This window comes from Podarcis cretensis, assembly GCF_951804945.1.
Source record: "Podarcis cretensis genome assembly, chromosome: 6".
Taxonomy (NCBI): Eukaryota; Metazoa; Chordata; class Lepidosauria; order Squamata; family Lacertidae; genus Podarcis; species Podarcis cretensis.
The window spans coordinates 96,130,603-96,151,151 of NC_137175.1; the positions used below are offsets into that span (position 1 = coordinate 96,130,603).

Here is a 20,549-nt window from a genome sequence, read left to right on the forward strand (position 1 = left end):
TGGGGGGAGGCAAAAAGGGGTGGTTTTTGTGTTTGTGCAAGGATATGAGCAAAAGATACTCATCCAAGGAACGGTCAGTGCTTATCAAAGACCTTGACAGCCTAACAAGTGAAACCAATATTGGTGGGCCAAGACCCCAGTAGCATCTCAGGTTGCATTCCATAAAGCATAATGGGCTGCCACAAGAAGGAGAAAGCCAGCATGAAAACATGCACACTGCATGCACAGAGTAACTGTCCACATGCAGACGGTCCCCCTCTTTAGATATTGACCAATGCAAGAAATATGAAAGTTGCCAGATTACTACAAAATTAACTTTCAGTGGGCGACTACACAGCAAGAAGATGTAAAAGTATGTAGGTAAAGGTAAAGGTACCCCTGCCCGTACGGGCCAGTCGTGACCGACTCTGGGCTTGCGCACCCATCTCGCTTAAGAGGCCGGGGGCCAGCGCTGTCCGGAAACACTTCCGGGTCATGTGGCCAGCGTGATGAAGCTGCTCTGGTGAGCCTGCACCAGCACAGCACACGGAAATACTATAAAGCGGTCCCTATTTATCTACTGTGCTTTCGAACTGCTAGGTGGGCAGGAGCTGGGACCGAACGACGAGAGCTCACCCCGCCGCGGGGATTCGAACCACCGACCATACGATCGGCAAGTCCTAGGCGCTGAGGTTTTACCCACAGCACCATCCGCGTCCCAAAAAAAGTATGTAGGACTTTCATATAAAAATAATATTTGCCCCAGGAAAAAACATACATATTAAGCACTAAATAAAAATGCAGCATTTTAGAAGTGAAATTATTTTTCTTCGTTATATCAGCGTCTTGATTTTCAGCTGTGCTGCCTTATGGTTTATGAGCAAAACAGGGTGAGAAAGCAACACATGGAGTGATTTTTGTTGGGTTCTAAATCAATGTTGTATTTTTCTCTGTTCTAAAGGATACGCATATGGAACAAAGCATATGGTGATAAAAAAATGGGTGCAATCCAATAATGACGACCTGTTCATGCATTTGAGTTCTCTTCCCTTTCCTCCCCTGCAGTTACTTATGCGCCCCCACAATCTGGGGATTGGGGACCTTCTCTGCACACAAAGCTGCAGGGAAGGGAAGGAAAGAAATCTTGTCCCATTGTGTGACGCTGCATCTTACACAGTATCAGTAAGACTGGACAAACTTCCTGTATGCTGGAGCTTTGTAAGAGCATCTCATGCCACACTGAGGTAACTGTCAATGAATTTAAACATTAAAAACTCCCCTCCTGCTCTGTTCTATGCTCTTAACAAACAGGAAGCCACAAATGTGGCTGCCAAGGTAAACTGGATGCAGTTCCAACAAAATGAGGCACAGCCCCCAATCCAAAGAAATAATTGTATTCTGCATGGTTGTTGTTTTTTAAAAAAGGAAGAGCCAGCATTTTCCCCATTCAGTAACATAGCAATGTGGACAGACAAGCCTCTGCTAGATCAATAATGCTGCCACAACCACAAATCTTTAAGATGAGAAGAGACTTTAAAATCCCTCAGTCATATTCACATCCCTCTCACATCTGTATATGCCTTCCTTGACAGCTGCATTTAGCCCCTCCACTGTGACCTCTCTCTTCTCCTGGCTGTGCTCTTTGAAACAGAGTATACTTGAAAAGCCATTAAAAATGCTGCCTCCATCATTTCCCCCCACCCCTTTCCCTATGGTCGGTGGAAGGAAGGAAGGAAGGAAGGAGTTGCCCCAATGTAGGGTCCACACAGGCAGGGGCGTCTGAAGTGGGGGGCGGGCTGCCCAGGGTGCAACTCGGGGGGGAGTGACAAGATGGCCCCTGCCTCCCCCCCAGCTGTAGAGCGGCTGAAGGCACGTGCAGTCAGTATGGATGCCATGCATGCGCACTCTGTACAGGATGCCGCACATGCGCAGTCTGTACAGGATGCTGCTTGCGCAGCAGCCCATATGGACACCATGCGAGTGGCAACCCGTAAGGACTGCGCACGTGCGGCATCCCGTACGGACTGCGCACGTGCGGCACCCCGTATGGAGTGCGCACACGCAGCAGCCCATACGGTCGCAGCACATGCACAGTCCGTACAGACGTAGCGCGTGCATCACTGGGCGGTTCGTCCCGCCCCAGGTGCTGGAGAGGGTTCCTTCTCCACTGCAAACAGGTACTAATATTTTTATGATACCAGTAAACAAAGTTAAAACGTTCATCTTACCTAAATAAGGAATGCAAGGAGTCATCTTCAAGCTGTTTATATAGTTTCTAAGTCTCTTATAATTTTCTTCTTTACTCATTACATATTCCAGCTTCTCAAAAGTAGTTTTGTCCTTTCGGCTCAGTAGCTTTAGGGAGAGGGGAAGAACCAAAATATAGTTATTAGGAAACCAATGGCTCCCCCCCCCCAACAAGTTAACAATTATTTTGTACTATGCATAAGGAAATACTGTACAGAAAAGTTACAACTGTTTTATCATATACAATTTGAAAGCATTTTAACTGTGAAAAGCTCTGAGCCGTGCTATATTGTATAGTACTATAGTAGTTTGATGACGCAGGATTAGTACTTTGACAATACAGGGTTTCTTTTAAGTCTAAATAGTAGCCAGAGGTGGGGGAAAGAATGTTTTGTGCCTTCAGCTAATTGAATTAATTAAAGGATTAATTATCAAGCCTCAATATGAATTGCTCTAAGCAGCTAACAATACAGTCAAAGCAGTGTGAGTTATTAAGAAAAAATAATCAGAAAATAGATGCACTGGTAAATTGATATATTGTTGAGCTATCATAGTGGAACTTCATAGATGGCTAGTAAAAGCTAACACTACCAAATCCAGTCACAATTTGTGGGCCTATGGTACAAAAATAATTTTTGGAACAACTATGCGGTTCCATTTAAAGAGTGGTATTAATGTCTGAGATTAGAAGGGAAACGGTCAGCAAGGAAGGAAAAAGTATTTGACAACCCCCCCTCCCTCTGACAGCACTCATTCTCCAGAGGCTTGGGGGAACCCACCAGAGCAGATTTAGGAAGACATGGACCATGGGTAGGCAAACTAAGGCCCGGGGGCCAGATCCGGCCCAATCACCTTCTAAATCTGGCCCCCAGATGGTCTGGGAATCAGCATGCTTTTACATGAGTAGAATGTGTCCTTTTATTTAAAATGCATCTCTGGGTTATTTGTGGGGCATAGGAATTCATTCATCCCCCCCAAAAAAATATAGTCTGGCCCCCCACAAGGTCTGAGGGAGAGTGGACCGGCCCCTTGCTGAAAAAGTTTGCTGACCCTTGACATGGACGATGCTGAAAAGTGGAGATGGAAGATTGTCAGAAATGCTTTCCCTCTCCTGTCAGTAGGCAGTACCACTGGGCGTCACCCAATAATATTACCGTTTCAAACTATCCTGAAAGCACAAACTGCTGTAGCAAGGGGTAGACTCCATGAGAGTGAAAGAGTAACACACACACACACCTCAAAAAGAATTCTTATGTCGTACACACAGCCACTGAGTCAGTTATAGTTCTCACCTGGGATGATAAATTAATGTTTACAGAAGGATGCCAAATTACAGAACGGTTGAATGAATATTAACAGAAGGGGCACTGAATCACTCGCTAGGAGTCTATTTAACAGAGAACCAAAACAGACAAACACGAAGGAAGGGCGTTGATAATATAAGCTTTCTGAGAGAGCAGAAGATCTGTGCTTTCTGATCAGACTGTCAGGAATAAGTGAAGATGAACGGTCACTCATAAGCATAGACTTCAAAGGGAACTGAAGGGATTTAGGTAAGTTTATATTATGTGCAACACCAGGGCGCCAACTTGAATAAAATATTGTGGGGGCCCAGGTAAGCCTCACCCCACATAATCGACCATATGATGCCGTGCGCGCGCACACACACACCATTTGAATGGGAATGCCCACCAACTTTGTGGAGGCCCAGCCCCCTCAAATATTTTATTGTGGGGGTGGCCGAAGTCCCCATGGCCCCTAGGAGTTGGCTCCTATGGTGAAACAAGTACCCTATGTGAAATCAACTATAGGCAGGCCCCATTTATGCGGGGTTTACATTCCAAGGCCCCGGACATGTGTCTGTATAATTGAAACCCCCTTAAAAAGCTACAGACACCCCATCCTGCTCTTTTAGTGACATTTCAGTGACGTCTTTATGACGTTTTCAGGTCCCTTCCAGATTCGGTGCCATGCCCGTATACACAGTTGCACACATACTGGACACCTGTAAATGGGGAGCTGCCTGTAAACAGCCTCTCCTGGTATGCCCCACGGAGGACCTTACGGTCTGCAAATAACAACATCCTAAAGATTCTGGGCCCCAGAGAGATCAGACTGGCCTCGACCAGAGCCAGGGCCTTTTCAGCCGTGGCCCCGGCCTGGTGGAACACTCTCTCACAAGAGACTAGGACCCTGCAGGATTTGACATCTTTCCGTAGGGCCTGCAAGACGGAGCTGTTCCGCCAGGCCTTTGGTCTGAGTTCAGTCTGACTCATTTTCTCCTTGTATAACAACAAGCACAAAGGAGGTTCCCAGCCCGCTCACAGGTGCTTATACTATCAGTGGAAACAGTTGGTAACTGCCTTCAATTTTAACCTGAAGATTGCCACTTGTCCAGTTTTAATTTTAATTTGTTTGAATTAATTGTGGGGTGTATCTTAATTTATTGATCACTTGTTTTTATGCATTGTCTTACTTGTATGATGTTTGTCGCTCTGAAGCCGGCTTTGGCCGAGGAGGGTGGGATATAAATAAATTATTATTATTATTATTATTATTATTATTATTATTATTAATCATTCCGCTTCCACTGCACAAAACCCTAACTCAGTGTTAACACCCAAGTTCACTCACCGCCCAAGTTTTGGTCAACCTGAAGATGGGGGCACTTTGTAATCCAGACACCACAGCCATAAGCGCATGTAGATTATTCAACTCATAGAGTTTCTGAGAACAGAACAAAACAGAAGTTTAATGTCTAGTACTTTAATGTATTGAGTTTGCCACAACTTAAATTATCAGCCTATTTTACAAAACAGCATCATGAACAAAAAACTGAAAAATGGAGGAAAATTATACCTCTTCAAACAATTATGATAAAGGTGTAATTGAAAAGCATACCTTCATGACTACGACCTAATAGATAAGCTTTGTGTGTGACCTTGGTCTAAAATAGACTAAACACTGGCCAATAAACCATAGTTAAGTCACCAATCCAAACATCCATGGGCCACTGCGGCATTCCTGACTTAGTCATATACTAGCCACTGGATGGAAAATAATCATTTATCTGCATCGTGTCCCAGAAAGTCTTCTTGCCACACCATACCCCAAACAAATGAATTAGCAATATTAACACCTTTTGATTGCTCTTTCAAAGTATAATCAGGAATCATCATCATTGAATATTGTTCAACTATTCCAGGTTAGAGTTCATATAACTAACAAGGCCACACATTTCCTCTAGTCATATGTTAATGGAGCCAAATATTTACTGAGCGTACTTGTAAACCTAGGTCTCTATCAACCCTGATAAAGGCTCCAGAACAAAAGATTCTTACCTTAGCTGTTTTAATATAGTGGCTCAGAACTTCAGCTCGTATTTTTAATGTCTGTGCATGAAGAATCTCTCTAACTACCCAAAAACTTACCTAAAAAAAAAGAAGAAGTAATAATACATATAAAAACAGAAAATAAAAAGTGATATTGTTAGACTGGGGATTTTGGCATTCTCATGTGTTTTCACATTATGAAAATTGATTTTCGTTAGCAGCCTAATTAGTTACCAGAAACATGCAAATTCATTCACTACTATGAGCATTTCTAAAGTTTTGCTGTTTAATCTAATTATATTAACAGGCTATATTTAACAAGAATTGCATAGTGAACCTACTAAGAAGATAAAATGTGTAACATGTATACATAGTACCAACACTTAAAAATATTAAATACTATAACTAATTCAAACTTACTACTACCACGCCATGAAATTGATATTGATATCAATTTCAACCCCAATACAAATTTAAGTTTCAATAAATTCCTCCCCAAATGCCTGTCATCAACAATGGGAGGAAAGCTGCTCTTTGCATTCTGAAATAGCAGCTGTGTTGGGTGTGCCCGATTCTGCACAGGACTGCGGCTCGATCAAAGGGCTAACCCTACTCTGCTGTGCTAACTACAACGAACAGATGGCCTATCCTTATTCACAATACATAACCTATCTACATATAACAGATTAAATAAAGTAGTAAGTATTATTAATCAGCAGCCTGTATTATATAATCTGTAGGCTGACAAGGCTACACGGAATGTACAGGTAATATACCTCCATAAACTGAAAATGATCCTAACCTGTGAATGCTAATCCATTCTTCCCCCCTTTCCCTTGTTTTGTTTTACTTTTCTTTTTATTGTTAGCTATATAAACACAACACCCCCAATTCAATAAAGCAGTGCTTTTCCAGGGGGGCAGGGGTACGCATATCCCTAAACATTTTGTGAATCTCTTTGGTCTCATTGAGGGGCAGTATTTCAATATGAGTACCCCTAAACATTTTTTTTTAGAAAAAAGCACTGCAACAAAGTATTGCTATTAATAATAAAAATGGCACAAAGGCAAACTATATGGTGAGCATCACATCTAATTTGGCATTGACTTTTAGCCTTTACTGCAGGCACTGTGAATTTAAGGGAGAGAGAGGAATCAAGAACCTAGGAGGTTCTAAAACTCACATGCTGATTTGAGCAACAGGGAATTATTTGGACATGTATTTCAGGTACACAGCATGTGGTGAGAAATAGTCTCAACATTGAAGTCTGCATCTTTTAGAGAATTGTAAAGTTTAGTTTCCAAAAAAAGTAGGAATGTGTTTCTTGAGAAATTTAGCTGGATTTGTCACTCCAATCAAGTGTTTACCTAGTTTATCTCATAATGAAGTTGTAGAGCCTCACATTTGTTTATATATAATACAGTCATGGAATTCACCTCTCTTTAGTTCTGCATTGCTGTTGATGCCACAGAGACTCTGGAATTCCAAACCAAAACCCAAAGATTATCACTAGAATAATCTAAAGCTGGAAAGCTTTTCCAAAGCGTAAAAATTTATATAAGGGAGGCGTTTGTGCTTTAATGTACTCTTGGAAAGGAAAAAATGACAAGAGAGAAATGTGTCTCTTATAGCTTTGGAACAGCAGTGAGACTCCAGTGACTAATGTAACAAAGACACATGCACAATGGGACTCTGAACTTGCAATCATGCAATAACTGCTGCCTCCTTGCACCCCTATCACCTCAAGTGATTTGAAGGGCCTTTCTGAATAAATTGGTGATGTGTCATTGTTCTGAGTGGGTGGGAGTCATCCTGGGTGTGCACAGGCTCTTGAGAATGCCTAGAGGAAATCTCAATGTCCAGGCCAGTACAGTGGCAGTAGTAAGCAGGGCTGATAAGTCCTTCTGAGCACTGGAATCCCTGAACAAATAGACACTCCTGCTCACACATATTTTCTCAGCAGATATGTTCTATGTATTCTACAATTTTGATTTTGGATTTAATATAAAGAGTCAAGAATTTCAGAATTCTGCATTAATTCCTAAAAAAAATGAGATTCAGGGTGTTGTGAGAAGTCAGGCAATGGTACTTACATACGGAGCAACCCTGCTCAATTTCTGTCAGCAGAATCATAGGGGGCAACACAGCCCACCCTAAACAGTCCACACTTTTCTAATTAGTAAAAGAATTGCATCTCCCTGCTACTCAAGCAGAAATATGGTCTGCACTTGGGACACTCTGCCCTGATTAGGTATTGACCATCACCTTTCCCCCATAGGACTGTCCAATCAGTCTGTGACAGGAAACTTGTATTTTTTTTAATGTGCAGTGACAACCACACATAAAACTATTATTTTGGAGTACTCCTTCCATCCAGCCTAATCTTCAGTCCAATCACCTTTCATCTCGGGTATCCCCTACCCTGGAAACCAAATATTTAATTATCTTCCACCATGAAACAACACTGTTCTGCCTTCCTCAAGCCAGCTGTTCTATGGTTCCATCTGTTCCACCCAGCCAGCCAATAGTTCAGCCTGCTGCTAGACCTCCATGGGATACTTCAAGACAGGCTGCACAGGCTGTTCCACCTTTAAATAGACTGTTTCCATGCTTTCTTCCCCTTGTGTCTTTCCTGTGTTTGTTATTTTCCACAGCTGGAATTAGGAATCTTGAGGGAATACAATCCCTTAAGAAAAATTCTCTATTCCAGCAACATATGAGTTGAGTTCTATGGAACCCAGGTTACTTGTTTGGGAACCACACAGAATTGACCTCAATTGTGACAAATGAAGCTTGGTGGGCCTTTGGGGCTCCCACTACATTGCTGGGCTATCTATGAATATCCTGGAAAACATTTTGTTATCTAGAACACCAGATCCCCCTGGAACCGCCCCTTAAATCTGCTGATTCCAGATTCCTAATATCACTCCCCTGGAATAACACCCACCAGCCCTGTAATGCTCCGACTCATTAAGTATAAGCAAACAAGTTAAGTATATGCCATTGGTCCAGGAAACATATGTAGCCTGTGCAAATGAGCTAACTCACTGCATTGGACAATTTTACACTGCAAAGCCATTTTACTCGTCGACTGCCATTTTGACTTTGTACCTAAATGGACCATTTTAGTTGACACCAAAATTGGGATTTGGTAGCTCTTGCTATTTACCTCATTAGTTAAGTACAGTGCAATATCCTCCATAGCATGCTATCACCCTAGAGCAAAGATTTTTTTAAAAAAATATCATGCCCCTATACGTTTTATGCATCCTACATTGATTTGAAAACTTAACTGTGCAATGTGGCATGAAAACTGAGAGGAACCAAATAAATGCTGCTGCCCATGATGCCAAATAGTAGTTATACGACAGAATTCAAATTGTATACAAAAATCAAACAGCACCTAGCACAGCTGCTATAAGCAAGACCTGCTGCCTCCCTCCCTTGGAAACAACTTGCTTGCCTTGTTATATGTTAGTCCCCACTAATACGTATTACTTATTATCATTATCATTTATTAAATTTGTATACCACCCTTCATCCACAGATCTCAATTCGCAACATAAAAATTCAAGATAAAAAACACAAAATACAGAATAATAACAAGAACGAAAGCAAACCAATTACCCCCACACCCCGTCAAAACTTCCTCTGTGTGCACCTGATTTTCAGAGGTAAGGTATACTCTGCTTCAGTGCCTGTATATCATGAAAACATTCTGTAATAAAAAAGTTTAATCTGTTCGTCTCTGAAACTTCCTCATATAGTCACTGCATGCAGCCCCTCAGGAGCCATCCAGGAAGGCAGGAGCCCCCTCTTGAGGGTCCAGGTGGACAGATCTCCAGAACACTAGTCCATCTCTCCAAAGTTTTAAAACAATGTCTATGTGGCCACAGAATCCAACCATAGCTGTTAAGTAAGCAGCCTGTTCTTTCTGTAAAAAGGTGTGAATTCCACTTGAATATACAGCAATTGCTAATGCGTAAAATCATTTATTTTCTACTTTTTGTTCACTTTTTTCTACTGGAATCACTCTCCTTCAAGACTATTTCTGAATATAAACAGTACAATGAATAGCATCTTCCAATTTTCTTCCACTCTTCCGAAAAGTGTAACAGTATTCACATTTGGCAAGGATGGTAGTAGTAAATGGCTTACAGATGGCTTTTAGTAAGAGCATTCTGAATTTTAAAACTAGCAGGGGTATTGTGCAGTAGACTGTAGTATGTCAAGAGGGTTCTAGTATTTCCATGGCTAATTAGTTAACTGCTTTCACATCTGTAGAAGCTGTGCTAAAGTGCATGAGTAACCTCTAAACTCAGATTTTGAAGTAGGGGAAGTAGGTGATGCAAAGTGCAGTTTCTACATATATTGCACCTTTCACCTCCAGTTTGTGAAGAAAAGCCCCATTGTCTGGAATTAACTATGTTGTGTGAGAACTGCTGCTACACTGGTGTCAATTATTTGTCTGAAAATCTATGTCTCATGGAATGTGCATATTCCAGTACCCGACCTTGACTGTCTTTGCAGTGAGATGTAACTATGAGAAGCTGTTCATACCATTTTATTTTTAATAGATATTAAAAATAGAATGCATTTAGAATGAAGGCACTAATTCATCAGCTCTAATAGACATAAAAAAGTCAGACCACTCTTGCAATAGATATGTTAACAATGAGCAACACAGAATATCTCTGAATGGCTTTAATTAATGAACACACACACACACACACACACACACACACACACACACACACCCAGAGCTTCTGCGGCAGATATTTTTCTAATTCGGTATTGTCTGCTAAAGTCAGCATCTTAATTGTAATATTTTATTGTAATTCAGTAAAATTAGGAGCACTTCTGGCTCCTAATCCTCTCTCTACCTCTTTCAAGTTGCTTCCTCCTGTCACTTCCATCCCAGAACAGTCACTGCTGCCATTGTTCACAACCCCTGCTCCTGTTCTTAAAAGACAAACCACCTGAAATAAGGTTGTAGGCCACTATTAGGGAACCCTTATTAAGTAATGGCCCTCTGAGCCCTCCGTGCAAGGAGGAGAATGTAGTTCCTTATGGGACTGGCTACAGAGGGATACAGTCCTTGCTTCTCTGGCTATACCTTGTGAAGAGGCCCTGTCCACAAGGCCCCCTTTGATGTAGTCGTCATAGTATATGCTGCCAATAGTTCCTTGACTGGGTTTGAAACCACAGCAATTTTAGCAAAGATCCCGGCCCTGCCTCGAGCTGTAGAGGGAAACTTTGTATGAAGTACCATATATTTTCTGCAAAATGTCTTGTGTTTGTAGTCACCATGGTACATCTTGGTGAGTCCAGCATCACTAGCATGACGTCCATAGCATACACTAGTATGAAGGTGTGGCTGTGTGCAACAAAAACATGTGCCATGCAAACTGTCACTGAAGATGTAGTTAGCACATGGAGCGTTTATATTCTAGATAGTGTTGTGCTGTAATTGGATGCTGAGACTTGCTATATCCCAGAGACTCCTGTGCCACCAAAGCATGGCCAGTGAAGCACGGGATAAACCAAACTGTGGATGAGCCCTTTGTTAGTTACGGTACCATATTTTTCGCTCTTTAAGACGCACCAGACCACAAGATGCACCTAGTTTTTGGAGGAGGAAAACAAGAAAAAAAATATTCTGAATCTCAGAAGCCAGGACAGCAAGAGGGATCGCTGCATAGTGAAAGCAGCAATCCCTCTTGCTGTTCTGGCTTCTGGGATAGCTGCGCAGCCTGCATTCACGCCATAAGACGCAGACACATTTCCCCTTACTTTTTAGGAGGGAAAAAGTGAGTCTTATAGAGCAAAAAAATACGGTAATTAAAACATCAGCCTAGAGTAATAAAGGCACCATGTGCTAGTAGCTAAATCCTGTAATGACTTATAGATCAGGTGCTAAAACCTAGGGGTGGTAAACTTGTAGAACTTCATTCTCAGCTCTACCTAATAGGGAAGCTTGAGAGGCCATGGTAAATGAAAAAACTAGACTATACTCCAACTTTGGGAAAGTGTTAAAAATAAAAGCCCACTATTCTACCCCAGGAAGGTAACCCCCAGTTAACTCACCATCCTTTGCCCACTTCCCATTTAATCAACACCCTGGGTGTATAATGGGCATGCAGACCAAATGGTGAATTGCTTGCCTGGTGCAAAGGTTGCAGGTGTCACCTGTCATCTAGATAGCCTAGCAGAAGGGTCAGTGGTCATGATGCACGTTGACATGAATGACATGGGGAAATGTTGGTCTTGGAAATGAAACTTAGGTTGCTAGGTAGGATGCTGAAAGCAAAGACCTTCAATGTAGCTTTCTCCAAAATGCTACCAATTCCATGCACAAGGCCAGCTTGACAGGCAAAGCTGTGTAGTCTCAATGCATGGATGAGACAGCGGAGCAGGGAGGAGGGGTTTGGCACTGCAGAACATTTTGGAACAACCTGGGCTTATAGTAAAGGGACAGAACCAGACTGGAACCAGACTGTTGGCACTGAAAATTAAAAAAGGTAGCAGAGCAGCTTCTAAACTAATTTTAAGGATAGGGACACAGGAGCTGAAGAAGGTCTGTTTTGGAACAAACCTACCACTGGAGATGAAGATGAAAAAATAATAATGATAATTTAAATGGGTGGGGGAAAGAACCTCGCAATGGGAGTGCAGGGATACAGGACAGTATTTTGGAGAGCTCAAAACATAGTAGGCTGAAAAGCTATGGCGCTCCATGAACCATACAGTAGGGTGACCTGCATATACAAGTCCATACCTACACCCGAGTCTACTGTTCAGGAATCCTAACAGTCTAGTTTATAGAAATGAAATGAAAAGGTCTTCATGTTTCTGGTATTGTCAAACAGTTAGGAGTCAGAAATTCTTGCTGATCTAATATAAAATGCTAGATCCCAATGCATCTTCTGCCCATTCCTTCAGCACACTCTCCAAACACAGTCAATTCAGGGATGAAAATAACAAGCTAGCTTAATAAGAATAAAGTTTCAAAACAGTTTTAAAACAGCTAATTATCATACATGCAGCCAGAGAGGAAATCCAAAACACTATTTAGTCAAACACACACAGCAACATTTAACAAAAGAAGTAAGTTGCGTCTTTTTAAAGCTTCATGTAAATGGAATGATTTGACGTACACAGCAAAGGTGCCACATGTAAACTGAAAACTTACATGGTTGAATCTTCTTGTAAAGGCAACTGCATTTGGTGCGGAACTGTATTTTTCTTTTTTATTCCAACCGCAGCTTGACAGTTCCTGGGTTAACAGTGAGAAATAGTTTAAGGCTGATGTAACTGTTTACCCACATTTTGAAACAAGGTAGGAATTTCTTATTTTATCATCAGTGCAGTTAACACAGTGCATCGAATAAAACACAGAACAACACTTTCCCTAACGGTTGCCAATAAGACTACAATTCTGATATATAAATGTGAGTTCTTTCCTCTTAATTCTATGAGCTCCAACTGAACTTTTTAATAAGTTACAACGGCAGTATAAGACCCTTCAAGCTTGCAAGGTAAAATAACATGGAGCATGATTTGGCTTGACACTTGCTCCTACAATTTTTTAATGGGCTATTTAATGGGGAAGTGCACCATTAAGTACAGAACTGACCACCTGGGACAGGAATAGCTACTGAGCTGTCACCTGGTCATGAATATTTAAATTTGCCCAACTGTGTCCTTTAGCACTGCCCACTGATTTTTCCAGCTGTGAAATGCCAGAATTGATAACTGCATCTATTATGTCCAGTTGATGCATAACAGGAAAACAGTATTGTCAACAGCTTGATTCATACAAAACGGTGAAGTTTAGTTTGTGCTGAAACCTCAGAATCACACAACCCTCCCCCTTCCTGATTTGATCAAACAATACTTTTCAGTTGCATCTACTGTAGATTGTGCTAACTATGGTCTTTGCAAGCTGTCTACAGGCCATAACTAGAAACCCACTTCAAACAAGTAAATGAAGGAGAGGATCCAAGCATGCAAAAGTGGGAGGAGGAGGAGGAGGAGAAGAAGAAGAAGAAGAGGAAGAAGAGGAAGAAGAGTTTGGATTTGATATCCCGCCTTTCACTCCCTTTAAGGAGTCTCAAAGCGGCTCACATTCCCCTTTCCCTTCCTCCCCCGCAACAAACACTCTGTGAGGTCAGTGGGGCTGAGAGACTTCAGAGAAGTGTGACTGGCCCAAGGTCACCCAGCAGCTGCATGTGGAGGAGCGGAGACACGAACCCGGTTCCCCAGATTACGAGACTACTGCTCTTAACTACTACACCACACTGGCTCTCTGGAGGTATACAAGCCCAAAGCTTCGGTAGAAGTGGCCAAAGTATGGGGAGCTATTATATGTGAATTGAGCCACTGAGCTACAACCTATGGACTACCAAGACAGGACACTTGATCACAATGGCATCATTTATACTTCCTTGCTATCTATCCCCCCCCCGAAGAGATGTGTGTTTCAAAAAAAAAGGGGGGGAGGGAGGAGAAAAAAATATTCTATAACGCAAAGTGTGTCTAAAACACTACAAGAAAAGCCAAGAAAACTGATCACAATATCTCTACATCTCTGCCTTCCAGGTTGTGAAATGATCTAAAGAACACTGTGAAGATGGATCTAGCACACAACAAGACTTAGTGACCAGCACTGTGAATAATCACGCCCACTTTTACTCTCAACTGCATATTCCATATTTGTTATCCACAGCAGGGTATCAAACCAGTCAAACTGACTGGTCAAATATTGTTAAATAATTAAGCATTTCAATAATTAAAAAAGCTAATGCTAATCACCGAAATGTTTATTATGAAACAAAACATTTAAATTACAAATAAGGTTTTTCTTTTAGTTTTTCACAGGGATGGTCAACTGGGAGTCTGTGGAAGTCCTGGACAGTTGTAGGAGAGCTTGTCGTCCTTGCTATGGCATTAAATCAAGCCTGCGTTTCTGTTTCCCTCCAGCACCATACTCAGTTTTAAAAACCAGCAAGAAATTAATTGCAAATTACTTTAGAACAACACCCAGACATTGCTTTTTCAGCAGTGAACAGAATATGGCTGAAGTCCCTTCAGTCGAAAGATCCAATCAATTTAATAAAGGATGCCCCATGAATTTATTAATGCTTAGCATGGTTGGGAATGAATGTTACATTAACAGAAGCTGAAATATGGCTGCTGATTCTTGGTATTTGTTGGTACTTGACAATACTTTCTTAATGTGTCAGATTTTCAACAAATGGGCAGCTAACCCAAAACACAAAAAGTGCTTAAAAGAAAATTGTCATATGGGCCATGTTTTCAATCACAAGTAAAATAAAACTTGCCTAAAAAGGTAAAGGTACCCCTGCCCGTACGGGCCAGTCTTGACAGACTCTGGGGTTGTGCGCCCATCTCACTCAAGAGGCCAGGGGCCAGCGCTGTCCGGAGACACTTCCGGGTCACGTGGCCAGCGTGACAAAGCTGCATCTGGCGAGCCAGAGCCGCACACGGAAACGCCGTTTACCTTCCCGCTGGTCCTAGGCGCTGAGGCTTTAACCCACAGCGCCACCTGCGTCCCAAAACTTGCCTAGACCTACCCAATTCATTGATGTTGTAAACCCAAAGCTACCTATCAGACTGGATATTGGCATGCACTGTTACTGTGAAACTGATTGAATTATATTCCATCCCAAGATATTAATGGGGACATGAAGTGCTTGCACATTAAGTTAATAATCTCTTTCATATCTTACACTTCTAACATTTATTTTTAAAAATCCTTCTAAGCTTTGAATGTGATTCAAAATCAGCATCAAGTTAATAATTTTCAACATGCTAGCTTTAGCAGGCTTAAATTCCTTCAACACCTTATGGCTTACAAGTCAAAGATGCAACATGTCCCCACAGAATAGAGGGTGTGGACTTCACCTGTAAAGACATTTCAAGAGTATAGGCTTGGTCTGACTCAGGAGCTCCTAAGTATCAAAAAAATACTTGCTAGGGAAGCGAAGCACTCTCCTTACCACTGGACTAGCCCAGGCATAGGCAACCTTCGGCCCTCCAGATGTTTTGGACTACAATTCCCATCATCCCTGACCACTGGTCCTGTTAGCTAGGGATCATGGGAGTTGTAGGCCAAAACATCTGGAGGGCCAAAGGCTGCCTATGCCTGGTCTAGCCACTGCAAGTTCTGCGCCAAGATCTAATTGCTGGCACTACCTGCAAGGAATCTACCAGCTTGGGGAGTGGGGGTTCTATGTGGAAGCTCCCTTGGGACAGCAGCCAAGATGTACAGACAAGATAAAAGCAGTCACTCACACACTTTTTCTGGTTACTGCAAGTGCATTCTGCTTCCCTCCAGGTCCTACCTGCTGTTCCACATTTCCTGCTCTATATCCCTACAACTGCTTTTTAACACTATCCATTATCTGGTCATTTTTTGTGTCTGCAATGCCAGACTGAACACAGGATTACAGCACCTCACAGATTGTCCAATGCTAACTGTAAGATAATGTTAATGCATATGTATTTCAAGTTTATTTCTCAAAAGCAGATTTTATTAGTAAAAATGCTTTGGATGCCAAATTCTGCTGATTTGATAGGTATGTTCTAAAATAAGGAAGTGATTAAGTATTTAGACAGTGCAACAATAATTCCAAGATAAACAATTTTGCTCAGAACTAATTTTGTTCTTAGTGTTCATTAATTTCAATGATAAAACATTAACAATTATTTTAAACCACCTCTATGATGTATTTTATATCTGCCAGGCTGTTACAATAACCCTTCTGTAATCTAGTGTGAAAGCAGTATTTACCAAACTGAGGTACAGTGTTAGCTCCTATAAGAAACTCCTTTTGGATGATGTTAATTTGATTTGGAGTGTGCTTAAAAAGGTACACACAATTAAGTATACCACAAATATTGCAAATCCTTAAAGTAAGGCAAGTTAAGGACATATTCAGGGAAAACAAAACAGCCTAGGCTGGATTTGTTATGTTAAGCAACTGCTCATTTCACAGCAGCTTGAAGGCCATCATTAAAGGATGCTTACGAAAGAACTGCATTTTCATCTTTAAACAGAATAGTTATTCATGCAGGACTAGCTTTATCAAATTGGACACCCCAAAACAAACATATTTATTTAACCCACTTGTGCATGATTTCATTTGAGAAAGAGAGCAGAAGTCATTTTAAAATAAAACATGCATGCTAGTGAATGCAGTTTTATTTTTAAAAAAATAGTTTATAATTTTAGGAAATGCAACAAAATGGTTTAGAAATTCTTGCAAGACGACTGTACTTTGCTCTGATTCACAAGTATTTCTCATTTAGAAACAACTACCTTCATGTCAGTGCTATTTTGCAGTCAGGACAGAAAATGTGCCTGTAAAAACAGTCCACAGAAAATGGAAGATGAAACTTGAGCGGAGTTCCACAAAGTGAATATATGGCTTTTTTCTCAATGAAAATGTGTGTGATTGTGGGTCTGACCATACCTACATTTGTTTGAGCACCACCTGCTAATGGAGTGTGGCCGCTGAGAAGTTTTCCACCAGGATAATTCAGCCATCAGCCCAAAAAAGCTCCCCACTCCATCATAATCAAAAGTTCGGCCAAATATCCAATACTTTCCTACCCTGCTCCAAGCTTTCTTGCAGGCAGAGATGACTTGGGGGAGCATAATAATTAGTGGTCACCACAAATGATGGCTGGCTAATAACTTCAGTGTCCTTGTATCTGTAATCTTCCACGTTGTTATCACGGAATGTTTGGAACATGAATTAAATATTTCCTCAACATTCAAACTCACTCAGGAAAACTACAAAAACTAAAAAAAAAAATTCTACCTGTCTCCGTAGAGGTTCAGTTCTATACAATCTATAAGAAGAATAACTGAATAGCAAAAGTATACTTCAATGTATCATTTTCTTCCTTTGCCTACCAACCACTGGTCAACCAAATTACTTCAAATGACACCAATAGGTACCATTTAAAAATTATGTAACATGAAACACAAATTATTTGTACATGCATACACACACTGGCACACATATTTAGTTCCAGAATACATGCATGGGTTGACATCTGGCTTGGATTTACAGTATTTAAAATCAAAAGGTTGTATAAGGAAAACTTACCTCGGGCTGAATAGCTTTAAATACAGGAATATCCATTAGTGTTATCTGGCCCTTTGAAAAAAAGTGATAAGGAAAGTAAGTGTTGTGTCCTTTTGAAATGAATGTTTCAAGATTGGGCCAGCTTTTTATTATTAAATACTAGAAAAATGGCCATCATAAAATGGTGTGCCCTCCCATTGTTCCTCGACCCTACAATGAGCCATCTCTGCTTCCTGTAAAAGAGAAAATCTACAGTGGCAGAGGCTTAGATCATGGGTAGGCAAACTAAGGCCCTGGGGCTGGATCAGGCCCAACTGCCTTCTAAATCTGTAGTCCCAAAACATCTGGAGGGCCAAGTTTGCCCAGGCCTGATCTAGGAGCAGGTACAGTGGTGCCTCGCAAGACGAAAAGAATCCGTTCCGCGATTCTCTTCGTCTAGCGGTTTTTTTCGTCTTGCGAAGCAAGCCCATTGACGGCTTAGTGGATTAGCGCTATTAGCGGCTTAGCGGCTTTTAGTGGCTTATCGGCTTATCGGATCAGCTGATAAGCAGCTTAGCGGCTTAGAAAAAGGGGGGGAGGAAGAAAAACCACAGGAACTCGCAAGACATTTTCGTCTTGCGAAGCAAGCCCATAGGGAAATTCGTTTTGCGAAGCGCCTCCAAAACGGAAAACCCTTTCATCTAGCGGGTTTTCCGTCTTGCCGGGCGTTCGTCTTGCGGGGCACCACTGTATCATCCCTATCAGGCGTGTCCTCCAGCAGAATCTGGCAAATAATGTGATCATGCTATTTATCAAGAAAAGAGGTGCCGGAACTGAGTTCAGGTAGGTAAAGGTAAAGGTAAAGGTACCCCTGCCCGTACGGGCCAGTCTTGACAGACTCTGGGGTTGTGCGCCCATCTCACTTAAGAGGCCAGGGGCCAGCGCTGTCCGGAGACACTTCCGGGTCACGTGGCCAGCGTGACATCGCTGCTCTGGCCAGAGCCAGAGCCAGAGCCGCACACGGAAACGCCGTTTACCTTCCCGCTGGTAAGCGGTCCCTATTTATCTACTTGCACCCGGAGGTGCTTTCGAACTGCTAGGTTGGCAGGCGCTGGGACCGAGCAGCGGGAGCGCACCCCGCCGCAGGGATTCGAACCGCCGACCTTTCGATCGGCAAGCCCTAGGCGCTGAGGCTTTAACCCACAGCGCCACCTGCGTCCCTACGAGTTCAGGTAAGTTCCAGCTAAAAAAAAAGCCCTGTATTTAATAAACATTAGGAGAGGAGAAGGTAGGTGTAGACAGGCGGAGAGAAAATTAAATAAGGCTGGACTCTTCTACAGTTACCTGGGAGTGACTCCTACTAAGCTTAATGGGGCTTCTGAGGAAACATTTAAAGGACTGGACTGCAAGACTATTAAACTAGCAAAACATTTACTTATTAATTACTTACCGCATATTCCTCGGGTGTAACCTTCAGAACATCAAATACCACTGCATCAAAACTTTTCTTCAGTTCAGCAGAACCTTTGTCACTTAATGACTCCGAGCTGCTACTCTTCTGAGAAAACAAAAATACAAAATTGAAAATGTGAATGCATACCTGCTCAAAAGCCGAAAGAGAGGCCGTGGTAAATAAAAACACCTCAGCCTGGTGACTAAAGACTGACAGTGATGGCGCCAAGCATTTTTTTCCTGGGGAGAGCATTCCACAAAGGGGGAGCACCACTAAAACATCCCATTTACCTAGACTGTACCAAATTTCAGAGGCACCCTTTCCAAGTTTAAAAAAAACAGTTTTAAAAGTTTCATGGTCCCTGCTTAAAATACTCCAGCAAAGAACAAGAACTGATTGCCTATCAAAATACATTCTTCTTTCAAACTACACTGTTATGTACATGTATTATGCTCCTGCATTTTTTTGAGTTGACTGTTGCTGACTCCTTACCTCTGAAGCAGTAGCTGCAATATTAACATTGCTGGGCTGCCCATTCATTAGGTCCATACTGTCCACACCATTGATTTACTGCCCTACATTTGCAGCGATGTCTTTACTGATTCATCTTCAGAGTCATTACTCCTGAAAGAAAATTTAAAAAGCAGCTTATGGTTCCATAAATAAGTCAGACAGATCATCCAAAGTGTAACATGGGACAGGAATGTTTGGCCAACTATGGGACTACAGAAGACTTCAATCAAGTAAATATACCATATTATGCAACTGATATTGTGATTCCCTTGCAATCCAGTTGACCCTTCAGAAGATTGTGGCAAGATACAGTGGTGCCCCGCAAGACGAATGCCTCGCAAGACGAAAAACCCGCTAGACGAAAGGGTTTTCCGTTTTTCGAGGCGCTTCGCAAGACGAATTTCCCTATGGGCTTGCTTCGCAAGACGAAAACGTCTTGCGAGCCTTGCGATTTTTTTCGCTTTTTTCTCCCTTTTTCTAAGCCGCTAAGAGCCGCTTAGCCGCTAATAGCCGCTAATAGCGCTAATCCGCTAATAGGGTTGCTTCGCAAGACGAAAAAACCGCAAGATGAAGAGACTCACGGAACGGATTCTTTTCGTCTTGCGAGGCACCACTATATATGGATGATACACAACAGCAAATTGGTTATTTCATGAGACAAAGTTCAATTCTGAGTGCACTATCAAATAGTGAAGTATTTGTGCCAAAATAGTCGAGGACCTGAATTCCATCTGTATAAATACTACATGTGCTTTTTTAATTTAAGACAGAAAATCTTAAAAGTCTCTGATGGTTCAGAAGAATTGCTACAGAGAAAGGGATAAGGGGGTAAGCTCTTGTTCCTGCTTCTTGGTCTTTCTGCTCCCCTTCCTGCCTCATCCATGGAAAAGAGAGATTCTCTGCTCAATGATAGCATGCAGCTGCCAG

General features: G+C 41.9%; 1 protein-coding gene across 2 annotated transcripts in view; it reads right to left on the bottom strand.

The window, feature by feature from the left end:
* The window catches only part of RALGPS2 (Ral GEF with PH domain and SH3 binding motif 2), a 71,917-nt gene extending 52,184 nt beyond the window's left edge, over positions 1 to 19,733 (bottom strand). For both annotated transcript variants that reach the window (XM_079981440.1, XM_079981439.1), the window contains exons 1-7: positions 19,602 to 19,733; positions 19,107 to 19,214; positions 17,699 to 17,749; positions 12,751 to 12,834; positions 5,568 to 5,657; positions 4,861 to 4,953; positions 2,208 to 2,334 (exon numbers count right to left, since the gene is read on the bottom strand). In XM_079981440.1, coding sequence (XP_079837566.1) covers positions 2,208 to 2,334; positions 4,861 to 4,953; positions 5,568 to 5,657; positions 12,751 to 12,834; positions 17,699 to 17,749; positions 19,107 to 19,214; positions 19,602 to 19,658 — 610 coding nt within the window. In that variant the 5' untranslated portion in view covers positions 19,659 to 19,733. The remainder of the gene's footprint in view (positions 1 to 2,207; positions 2,335 to 4,860; positions 4,954 to 5,567; positions 5,658 to 12,750; positions 12,835 to 17,698; positions 17,750 to 19,106; positions 19,215 to 19,601) is intronic.
* Between the last annotated feature and the right edge of the window lie 816 nt (positions 19,734 to 20,549).